Source organism: Psittacula echo (genome assembly GCF_963264785.1).
Source record: "Psittacula echo genome assembly, chromosome: 12".
Classification (NCBI taxonomy): domain Eukaryota; kingdom Metazoa; phylum Chordata; class Aves; order Psittaciformes; family Psittacidae; genus Psittacula; species Psittacula echo.
This window is the reverse complement of record NC_137747.1, coordinates 9,101,561-9,113,278: the sequence shown is the minus strand read 5'-3', so window position 1 is coordinate 9,113,278 and position 11,718 is coordinate 9,101,561. Positions and strand designations below refer to the sequence as shown.

The window sequence follows — 11,718 nt, the reverse complement described above, 5'->3', positions numbered from 1 at the left end:
AGAATTAACCCAAACAACCCCCGAGGCCCCGGGGCTGTGCGGAGGAGCAGGCATTGGCAGCAGATCACAGCCTCCTGCAGTGCTGGCCTTACCTGGGAGTGCACCCTGAACTTCCACTGGTATTTCATCCTCCTGTCCTCCAGCTGCACGAGCAGGGGCTGCTCACACACCACCCTGACACCCTCGACGTGCTCAGACATCTGTAGGGGAGGCAAGAGAGGAGTGAGACTGAAGGCAGCCCCTCAGGGACCCACTGCAGAGCCCTGCATGGGGCCAGCTGCATCCTTTGACTTCATCCTGCATCCTCCCGGGAGGGGACTCTTGGTAAATCCTCATGCTCAGTCCTCATCCGCTGCTCAGTGTCCCCATGTAGCAGCCTTGGGGCACAAAAGCACTCACTGCAGTGTGGCCAAGTACCCTGAGCAGGCTCTTCTCAAAAGGGGATGCCACATAGAATCGTAGAATGGTTTGGGCTGCAAGGGACCTTTAAAGGTTATCTGCAATGAGCAGGGACATCTCCAACTCGATCAGGTTGCTCAGAACCACATCCAGCCTGGCCTTGGATGTCTCCAGGAATGGCGCATCCATCACCTCTCTGGGCAACCTGTGCCAGGGTTTTATCACCTTCATTGTAAAACATTTCCTCCTCACATCCAGCCTGAATCTCCCCTCTTTTAGTTTAAAACCATCACCCCCCATCCTATCACAACATCCCCTTCTGCATCACCATTAGGATGGTGATGCTCTTACACAAGAGGCTTCTTGTGATGTGCCAGATCACCCCACTCCCACCCTGCCCACAACTCACAATCAACACCTCACTGGCGCACGTCTTATACTCAGCAATGAGCCGGTCCTGGTAGGACAAGAGCCCTTCCTTGAGTGCTTGCTTCTTTTTCTTCACGGCAACCTTCACCCTTTGGATCCACTCCTGCAGCTCCTCCACAGAATGCGCCTTGGTGCAGCTATTCCCCATTTCACACACGTCCACTCTGTCAGGAGACAGGTGTCCCAGATGCTCCATGGGGTTCCCCATGGTGCCAGCCCCCGTCCCCTTCCCCGCTGCACCATGTGCGTGCCTTACCTGCTGCACAGCGAGAACTTGGTGAGCCCGAGCGGCGGTGCGCGGTGCACCCACTGCACGGAGGTGTCCGCCGAGAGCATCTGCAAGTGCTCCACGGACAAGCAGTGGCTCTCGAAGCTCTCCTGGGAGCTGAAGGTCACCATGCAGAACCGGCAGTACAACTGCATCGCCGCGGGGGCCGCGGGCTCGCCGCCGGTGCCGCCGCTCCCCGCGGCCGGCAGCAGCTCAGAGCGGACCAAGCCGTGCTCCCTCTCCGCCTGCCACACGGCCATCTCCACATCGCTGTGCGCGTACTGGCAGCGCTGCGGGCTGTGCTTGCAGGGCTGGCCCCTGGACACGAACCTGCAGTAGCTGAAGACGGGCATGAACTCGGGGCAGGGCCGGATGGCAGTGTACTGCTGCTTCCTCCGGCTGTCCGACACCACGTGCACCAGCAGCGGGTCCCAGGCGCGGTGCGTTTCGCAGAGCCGGCCCTGGCCGCCCGTCGAGATGCGCTGCGGGCAGCTGAAGAAGCACCGCCGGCAGATCTCCTGGAAGCACCCCCCGAACTCGCTGGCGATGTCGGCAGCCGCACTGGCTGTGAGGTGCGCGGTGGCAGCGGGGGGACCCCCGAGCTGCGCCTGCAGCACGGCCGCCTTCAGCCAGCGCCGCTCCAGCTGCTGCTCACGCTCGAAGTTCCACACCGCGGCCTCCTCGGGGCTCCAGGCGAAGGTGCACTGGCTCTTGTGCTTGCAGCAGCCCAGCCCCATCACGTAGTACCGGCACACGGCATACCGCGCCGGGGTGGGGAAGCCCGGCCGTCGGGACACCTTCCTCCACGCCGTGCCGCGGCGGCCGCGGCAGCGGGCCAGCAGGATCTCGTACATGCACTTGTGCTCCACCTCCCGCAGGTGGTAGGTGATCTCGTTTTCCTTCACGCTGCACTTGGAGCAGACCAGGCACAGCTCCAGCTGCTGCTGGAGCTTGCCCAGCGGCACCGCGGGGCCGTTCGCCGTCGGCATCCTCAGCGCTGGCTCCAGTGGAGCAAAACTTCACGGTGAGAAGCTCCTACCAGGCGATGCCGGGGGGAGGAGGTGCCATGGGGCGGCCGTGTCCTAGCTTGCTACGTACCTGCCAGCCATTGGTACGGGGTCACAAAACCTGGCAAAGAAATGAGGAACAAGAGACTTAGCAGGAAGCATCAGCAGGACCCTGGCTGGGCACAGCCCTGCCCCGCTCACCACCGAGCAGCCACGAGCCTCACGCAGCACTCAAACCCACCACGCCGCATCAGCACCCAAGCGCCTGGGTCTGCCCCCTCTTTATCACCCAGCTCCCTTCACCCACCAGCCCAGGTCCCAGGGGACCATGTCCCGCAGCTGAGCACTGAGGGCTCCGCATGGGGCTCAGCTCGGTCCCTGGTGTGCCACAGAACATCAGCATTTACCACTCAGCGCAGGAGCCTGTCCCCAAGGTCCCGGCACGGTCCCCACCAACCTCCTCCCCGACCACACCATCCGACTTCCTCTTCCCGCTGCCGGCGCCTCCCCCGCCGCGGTTGGCTCCTGCCAACTTTCTCTTTCCTTTCCCTGCTTTATTCCCTGGGTCCATCCCGGCAGCTCCGCACCGAGCGGGACAAAGCCAGCTCCAAGCCCCAGCCCGTTCTCCCCTGCGGCACGAAGGTTTAACTGGGATTCATTAACGAAGCAGCCGCCCTCTTTGCTCCTCGGATGCAGCACCCGAGGCCAGGGACCGGCAGGTTGGAACAGAGACCTGCCCGCATCTCGCTAAACACCCAGCCAGGAGAGTCCTGGCCCCGTGGTGGGGAAGGTGATTCGCTGCTCCCTGCCCTCCCCAGCCGCACTCGGGCAGTTTCCTGGGTAACCGGAGGCCAGGAGGATCCCTATGAATGCTGCTGCAGAGCTCTGTGGCTGGGCCATGCAGGGAGCACGCTGGGGCAGATCTGTGGGCAGGGTGTGCTGCCAAGGAAAGCCACCAGCCTCGTGCCGAGCATCCGCCTCGAGCTCCGACCCGCAGCCTCCAATGACCAGCTCCCCAGTGACACAGGGAAGAGCAGCATTTGCAGCTGCAGGGGGTGAACTGTGCTGCTCCTGCAGAAATACAGCTCACCTTTAATTCATAGAACCACAGCCTGGCTTGGGTTGGAAGGGACCTTAAAGCTCATCCAGCTCCAATCCCTGTCACAGGCAGGGACACCTTCCACTACAGCAAATTGCTCTGAACCCCGTCCAACTTGGCCAGTGCTGAAGCTGCTGCTCTGGCTGAAGCTCCAGGCAGCAAACATGGAGCCAGGACCGAAGGGGGAAGCAGCCACAGCATCACCCACCCTCCCAGCTCATCCTTAGCGAGCCACTCACATCCCATCCCAGCACCACAGCATCCAACTGCTGCCAAGTGATGGAGAAATCACCTAATCCTACTCCTCCACCTCTCCGCAGTTTGGACACGCGCTCGGTGGGTAAACACCAGCCCTCTTTATCTCCCAAGGCCTGGCAGCAAGCCTGGCACTGGCACAGTTGTGGTATATGTTTTGGTGAGCTGCAAGACCGTGCATTAGAGTCCCACAGCAGCGCTGCCACTTCCTCTGCCATGGTTTGGGTCACTGGGCTGTGCCAAGACCCAAATCACCCCCCCTCATCTCTGTGCCGTTGCTTCCAAACCTTTACTTGCAGCATCCCCATGCAGGCAGCAGTGTGATGGGCAGCAGGGGCCTGCCATGGCTCTGCCTGGCCTCTTAGCTATGAACTGACCAAACCTACAGCATCAGCAGGGACCAGGGTGGGCCCGCTCGGGCGGCATCCTCACCCCTGCGCTGCATCCTGTGGGTACCCAGGCCCAAAGCCCCACCTGAGCGAGCAGGTCACAGCCGTCCCCCTTAAGAAGATAAAGAAGATGCTTTGCACTGAAATGAAATAACTTGGGAAACAACCAAATCATAACAGAGCAGCTCTAAACAGTAAAAAGGCAGGAGGTGGAGTGGGACACTGTCTGCTTCCCAAGGGATGCTCCACTGGTCCCCAGTGAGACCACAAAGGCAACACAGCACTGGGGGTGCAGATCCTGCATCTGAGGCTGCTCCTGCAAACCCCTGGCCCTGGGAACTGAGGCAGAGGTTTGGGGGGACATGGTCTGTCCTGAGCACACCCCATGCCAGGCTGCAGGAGGGAGGGAGACCCCTGCACCTTTTGGGGCACGTTTCAGCTCCTTTGGACCTAGCAGGGGTGAGCAGCACACTCCCAGCTGAACCAGGGCTAACATCTGCAGCCTTGGGAACACTGCAGTTTCCCTCCGACAGCAGCTTCACCTTCCTTCCTCTGGAATTCTCTTCCTTAGGACAAGCCCTCCTGGGAAAGGCGCAAAGGCACTCACGGCCGGGATTTGTCACCAGCTGCACAGATATTGCACAACTCCAAAATACCTCGGTAGTACACAAAGAGAGGATGGAATCTGACCACTGGCACTCAGCTCCATGGAGCAGGAGCCGAGCTTCCTGGTCCCAGTACATCCACAGCCACAGAGCGCAGAGGAGAAGCAGTCCTGCAGCAGCAACAACACTGACCTGATGGTTAAAAGCTCTAAGAACTACATAAGGACCATACAGGACAGCTGGGCTGTTGCTGGTATTCATGCCTAGGCAGGACATCCCAGCTTGCTAAAGCCAAGAGGGAGCATTCTGCCTTTAAAGGGCCAATTCCCTCGCTGTTTATTTTGTTGAAGAAAGCCTTGGATGTGGAGCAAGCTGCCAGGACATGCTCTGGGGCTGGAGGTGGGAGGGAAGAGGAAGGGGAAGTGCAAACCCCTCTTAAAGTCTCCGCACAGCACCAGCACTGAAGTCAACTTAAAGCCTCTTCCTCTCTACAACCATCTGATACCAGGAAAGAAAGGGGGAAAAGCTACAGGAGCTTTTGCAATCCAGGCCGGGGTGGAGGAAAGATGCAGGCACAAGGAAGCGTGGGGAGGTGCACCAGGAGATAGCTGCCTTACTGATAATAAACCTCTGATATCAACAGGGCAAAATCCAAGAGCCCGGAGGCAAGTGGGAGCTGATTGAGCTCACTGTTTACCAGCCAGCCGCAGACCATGGTTTGCAAGCTGAATTCTGCACGTTTTAAGCAAAGCAACCTCTTCCCAGTGGTCCTGCACATCCCAGCCTGGTGTTGAGAGCCACTTGCACCCACTGATGGGTGAAACAGGTCACTGTGGCTGGTTTATTGTACACCCACCTCTGCACCAACCACAGCCCCGTCTCTCCCAGTTGCACGAGCCCTCAGCAGGCACCAACACAGCCACATGCACCCGCTGCAGCCTCCCGACAAACCGACCCTACCCGACCCGACCCACACCATCGCGTTTCCTTTGCCCTCAGGAAGATGCTCCAGGTCAGGCCCAGGCCGTGCCGTGTCCCACCGCGATCCCCAGGCCCGCGCTGACCCCAGGAATGACCACATCTCCTTGGGAATGGCAAGTGGAAGCTCGGCCGTGGCGGAGGAACGCGCCTCGTGACCGAGCGCTGCCGCTCAGCTCCCGCCGCCCTCCCGGCGGCCTTTTGTCAGGTCCTGCCTGCTTAATGATTAACAGGGGTCAGGCAACGCGCTACGCTGGAGTAAGCCAAGTGCCCCTCGATCAGAGGCAGTGAGAGGGTCAGAGTGCCAGGATGGGGACAGGCCTGTGGCACCCAGGGATGGCAGCCGGACCTGGTTACTGGTCCCGGCCGAGCACCGGAGCTGGTACTTGGGGAGTTTTTGCTTTCTCAAGTGTGAGCGCTCGCAGCAAAGATGTGGGACCAGTGCAGCATCCCCCAGCTCCCCATCAGCGACCAGGCGGGCTGGAGTGGTTGGCACTGGAGGGAAATGAGCTGCAACGCAGGTGCCACCCCATCACCTCCAGTTATTTGGCTGCACAAAAATCGCACCCCCTTTGGTATTTGCCTCCTGGAAAAAGCAACCTTAGAGGCTTTCGGGGCCCCTCCTCGCCCCAGTGTTATCCATCAACACAATTCACACCGTGTCCCACCCAGGGAGCTGGCACCGTGCTGGCTGCTGCCAAGTGACACCGCTGCCCAAGCACCTCTCCCCTCGCTACCGCGTTCCCATTACCCCAGTATAAAAAGTTCACTTTATACTGGGAGCTCCCACCCGCATCCCCAGTTAGGGCAGAGCTGCTGGGATGCTCCTGCTCCCCCTGCCAAGGGCTGCGCACCCCAACACCGTGACACCCCCCGCCCAAGGCGCAGGGATGCTGCGAGCCGGGGCAGGACCGGGATGAGCCCCCCCCGGGGCTCCCCGCGCCGTGCAGCTCCCCAGAGCCCGCTGCAGGGCTATCGGGAGCGCCGATCCCCGCCTCCCTGCCGCCCCGGTCCACCGGAGCCCCCCGCCCCGTTCTCACCGCCGCCGCAGCCTCGGGGGGGGCCGGGGTCTCGCCGCCGCCGCCGGTTTCGTTTCTGGGGCCTCCCCGCATTCAAACCGGGGCCGGACTTCGCGGAAATTGCATCACGGCGGCCCCGCCTCGCCCCGCCCGCGGGCACCGGGGGGAGCCGGTACCGGCACCGGGCGGCGGCGGCGCGGGAGGAGCCGGCGCTGGGCGAGGGCAGCGCCGCCCGCACCCCGCCGCGATCGGGACCAGCTCTGCCCCCCCCCCCCCCCGCCGCGGAGGTACCGGTTTCCCACCCTGGTCTTTCCCCGCCCGCGCATCTCGGTCCTGCCCCGCCGCCGCCGCTCACCCGCGCTCGGTCTCTTCCAGCGCTCGGAGCCGGCTCCGGGGGTAACAAAGCAGAGACGAAGCGGAGCAGCGACAGTCCCAGTCCCCCGGTCTCCTACCCGGCAGCGGCTGAGCCTCCGCTTAAATAGGGCTTCCGGGAGGGGCCCCGCGCTGATTTCCTTTCTGTTCATCAGCATCACTTTCGTTTTCCGTTTGTTTCCCAGCCAAGGTACTCCCGGTTGACAAAGTCCAACCTCAAGCCAAAAACCATCAACACCAACCCCCAAATGAGCTTGGTCACGACGAGGGTTCCCCGAGGTGAGCTGGGTCCCTGCTCTGTGCAGGGCTGCAGCACCCACACCTCTGGTGGCAAGCCCCGCATCCCCATCTGCAGGACACTGCATCAGCAGCATCACCCGATGCTGAGCACCCTGGATGCAGGGGGCTCCTCATCCCTCCAGCATCGCCCCATCACAGCCCCCTGAGCCAATCCTGCAGCAGCTCGGCGCAGCCCTAGCATGGCACAAGTGGTGATGGTGTCAATTTGAGGGTGACACACACGGATGGATGGGAAGTGCAGCAGCCCAAGACCCTCTCAGAACGTACACATCCAAGCAAAAGGCCCAGGACGTTCCTCTAACTCCTCTCCAGCTCCAGGACCACACCACAGCACCGGAGCTATGGCAGAGCCTGGGCATGAGGCCTTGGAAAGAACAGACCTGCAGAGCAGAGGCTGTGCTCAGCAATGCAGCCAGGTCCCAGCCTTCCCTAATAAAGTTACCCTCATTCCAGCAGGCAGCTGCACACCCTGGAAAGCAGCGGCCCAAAACTAACACACCTCCTACCACAAGTGGCTGCAAAAGGTTGCAGGCACCCAAGGTGAAGTTTTCCCACTGGCAGCAATGCTGTTAAATCCGTCCATTGAGGGATGAGCACGTCAGGCTTGGTGACACCATGCCCCGACCCAAAGGCAGTGTCAGAAGGGGAAAAGAAAGGTCATCCTTGGAGCAGGAGGAGGAAGCACTGAGGAGTCAGCAGTGGAGGGGGAAGGAGGGCAAGGACCGTTTCCTGGTATCTGTCAGCACTGAAGGAAGGAGGAAGACAAATGATGCTTTTCACCTTCCAGCTCCGTGGGTTTGCACCCATTGGGTGCCTTGGAGGGACCCTCCACCCTGCTCCCATCCAACATCACCTCAGGGTGCCCCAAGGGAGAGGGGCTTCTCATCAGGGATGCTCAGGTCTGGAGGCACTGGATGGACACCACCAGAGCAATGGGCGGCCATGGGAACCGGCTGTCCACGAACAGCAAACCCGCCTGGTCTGGGCATCAACGCCGCTGTCACTGCTGGAGCTGAGGCCACGCCAGCTCCCAGCAGCAGGGCCATGATCTGCTCCGTGTTCTGTCAGCCAGGAGCAAGCGGGTGGCTCAGCCTCACAGCAGAAGGTGACCCCATGGAGCCCCCACATCGGCTTTCCTGCTCAGAAAAGAGCTTCCCAGCTTTTCCCTCACTGCTGCCATGGGAGCTGCTCAGCTGGGGCAGTGCAGGAGCCCCGTCCCTGCGCAGGAAAGGAGCAGTCCCTGCCCCTGGGAAGATGCAGCTCCACAGCCAAGTGAGGCCAAAGGGAAGCATTGGCTCAGGAAGTGAGCACAGGCACTGGGACAGGCAACAGCAACGGAGCCTGGCCGCGGTTTGCGCAGTGAGGTCAGAAATCTCCCTCTCCACAGCACTGACTCTAAACCACAGCAAACGTCTCTGTAACAGCCCAGGCACCATCAGAAAGCAGCAAGAGCCAGAAACAAAGCACCCCTAGAGCCCCCCATGGTGTCAGAGCCAGGCTCGCCCCAGCCCTGGGGCTTTGCTCGTGTTTTCCAGGTGGGACGGATGGAGTTTCGGCTCTGATTTTACAGGCGGGATACTCTCCCTGCAGCTCCAGCAGCAAACAGCTTTCACTGTCTCACATGCAGCCTCCAGCACGTGTACAAAGGCGCTAGGAACAGGGAAGCAGCCCAGGGAGAAGCCGGGCTCTGTTGCCCCTTACCCTGTGCCCGGAGCAGGGAGGAGGCAGCGCTGCGTCACCGCAGCGACCGCGTCAGGGCGGGGAAGAGCCGAAACCCGGGATTTGCTCATTTTGGACGCGCAGCGAGGGAAAGCCCCGAGTTTCGATTTCCATTCCTGCAGCGATGCCGCCAACAGCCACGGGGGGGGTGGGTGGGTGGGTGGGGTTTACCCCATGAAGCCCTCGCTGCTGCCCCCCCATCCCCGGGCACGCTGATGTGTGACGGTCCGAGAGCAAGCTGGGACCCGGGAGGGCGTCCCATGAGGATGCTGGAGCATCTCCTGCCCTGGTAACCCCCCTAAACCAGCCCAGAGAAACCGGAGGAACCGGACCTTGGCAGCAGCACAGGCAGGACCGCGGCGCGGCTCTGCCTGCACCGCTGCAGGAGGGATGCAGCGGGAGCCTCCCCGGGTCTTTCCTAAATGCTGCCGGATGTTCCGGCGGGTGCCTGGAGGGGAAAACGCAACCGGTCGTGCCCCCATCGCCACAGAATGCAGGGAAAACAGGGACTTGGCACGAGGCATCCGCAGCCCTTACGTAATTCATGGATGCGAGTCCTGCACACCCGGCTGTGAACGGAGCAGCCCTGGCTCCCTCCGAGATGCTGCCCAGCCCCATGATGGGGAGGAAAGGGAAGCATGGCTGAGAACCCCGGAAAGGCAGCACCAGACCGGCAGAGCAGGCACCAAAGACCCCTGGCTCACACCCCAGGTTGACCCACTGGGATTTATACCAATGCTCCACTTGTGGGGTGCACGACACCCCACTGCAGCTCTGGGAGCCCACCCCAGGTCCGTGGCAGTGCTGCCCCCTTGGGGATAACAGGGCTTGGGGGCTCCCCAACACAGAGCCCCAGATCTCAGCGCTGCCATCAGTGCCATGGGGTGACCCTTCCCCTGATCTGCAGGTGGGATGCGCTCCCCATACTTCAGTAGTGATGCTTCACCCCTGCTGCTGAAACCTGGGCTGGAGAACCAGGAGACAGAGCAGCCGTGCACGCCATGGGACATGTACCCTGGCCAGAGCATCTTGCAATGGTCCCATCCCTGCTGCATCCAGCCCAGCGCCAGTGACCCACACAGTAACTGATAATCCCCACTGACAGCTTGCTGCAGGCCACTTCCCCTTGCTTTTCACTCTCAAGCTTCAGCCCCACCATGAGTTACCAACAGCCCTACAAGCACTCAGATGCCCTCCATAGAGCAGGGAAGCATCGCAGCTTGCTCAGAAGTGGCACAGCCACTGCCGGGGCATCCCAGAGCATCCCAGCCTGTCTCTCCAGGGATATGGGGCTTCCCCGAAAGCTGCTGCAAAGGGAGGGGAGGATTGCACCAGCCCTAATCTGCCTGAAGAGCTTTTATTGCTTGGAGAACTGTTTACATCCCTAGGGAGCCTTGCCTTGCAGGGCAAAGGACATCCACACTGGGAATGCTCCACTGGGGAAGTGATCTATAGGCTCCAAAGCAGGTAAAGGTGCATGGAGCCAGGGAAGAGCTGCTGCCTGCTCTGCCCTGGCACTCGCTGCCCACTGCCACGACCCCAGCTCTGTGCACACCGACGTGGGGATGCCACAAACCTGAATTCATCCCCCTCCCAAATGCCCCCTCTCTGATATCCATAAAGAGGAGCCAGGAGATCCCTCCAGCCATATTCCCATTCAAACCTGGCCGTCTCCTCCCAACCCACAGTCACTGGATAACCTGGATGGGTTTGTCTCAAGCAGAAATGGCTGGTGCAGGATGCTCAGCCCACAGATCTCAAGGGCTGGGCAGATGACCCAATGCACTGTAGTGCCCAGCACTGCTGGGGACAGCAGCCCTGTGACCAGAGGGACCTTCACTCACCATCACAGTGCAGGAACAGGGTCTTTGGGGTAGAAATGCACCCCCAGATCCAGCTCAGCACCGCTGCTCACGCTGGAGAGGCTCGAGGCTCACAGTGACCACAACCGTTTATAGCTCCTTGGTCTAAGGCTGTCCCAAGTGCAAAGATAAGAAGGAGAAAAGACACTGATACCTTATCAACAGGAGGCAGGGAGGGAAAAGCCTCTGATTAGGCAAGACTCCTCCTCACGGCTGCAAGTCCTGGGTTCAGGCTCAGCTGAAACGAAACAGAACCTAACACCTTAGAGGAATAAACCTCTTCCTGCTGACTGCGTGTCAGAAGGTTTCTAAACACAGCTTGAGGAGGTGTTATCAGCACTGGGTGCAGCCATGCCATGGAAAACCAGACTTTGGAGCCACGATTTGGGCTCCCCAGCCCCATGCACACCCTGCCTGTGCTGGGGACACTCCAGGGACAGTCCAGTCCCCCCAAAACACCCATCTCAGCTTAACTTCCAAGTTAAAATTGGTACTTTGCAACAGGACCTTATGGGCAGCACAGCAGCAGGTGCCTGGTGCCGAGGCTGCTGCTTGTGCTGGGGATGGAGGCACCATTGAGTGCCACAAGCACCCAGTGAGGATCCTGCCGCCTCCTGGACTGTTTCGGGATGCGGATGTCAGTGTAGGCACTGCTGCAGGGAGGCTTCTTCCTAGGATGCTGCTGCATCCACCCACATTCACATCCCAGGCAAAGGGTGGAAAAGGAAGCCTAAAGTGATCCGAGCATCTCTGAACCAGAGCAGATGCAGAGTCCCTAAAACCTGGCTTTTAAAGAGACTCCTGAATTGCCTCCAGAAAGACTCCGTGGCTGACAGCATCCACCATGGCTTGGGGATGCACAGGCTGGACCAGCGGTGGTCAGTGGGCACGAAGGCAGGATGGACAGAGAGACACCCTCCTGCTTCACCCACCTCAGCCCAGCATCCTTTCCAACTCCAGGCACCGCTCCCTTCACAACATTCCTGTTCGTGATGGCCACATCCATCTCACCAGGGA

The 11,718-nt window shown here is 60.6% G+C and overlaps 1 protein-coding gene across 3 annotated transcripts in view; it reads right to left on the bottom strand.

Annotated features, from left to right (window-relative positions):
• HELZ2 (helicase with zinc finger 2) overlaps window positions 1-10,782 on the bottom strand; it is a 30,272-nt gene extending 19,490 nt beyond the window's left edge. The window contains exons 1-4 of one of the 3 annotated variants that reach the window (XM_080627619.1): window positions 10,684-10,782; window positions 1,085-2,224; window positions 809-992; window positions 93-200 (exon numbers count right to left, since the gene is read on the bottom strand). In XM_080627619.1, the coding sequence (XP_080483745.1) occupies window positions 93-200; window positions 809-992; window positions 1,085-2,085 (1,293 nt within the window). In that variant the 5' untranslated portion in view covers window positions 2,086-2,224; window positions 10,684-10,782. Of the gene's footprint in view, window positions 1-92; window positions 201-808; window positions 993-1,084; window positions 2,225-6,469; window positions 6,559-6,803; window positions 6,891-10,683 lie in introns of those variants that run through there. The other 2 variants (XM_080627620.1, XM_080627618.1) reach the window with 2 other exon arrangements.
• Between the last annotated feature and the right edge of the window lie 936 nt (window positions 10,783-11,718).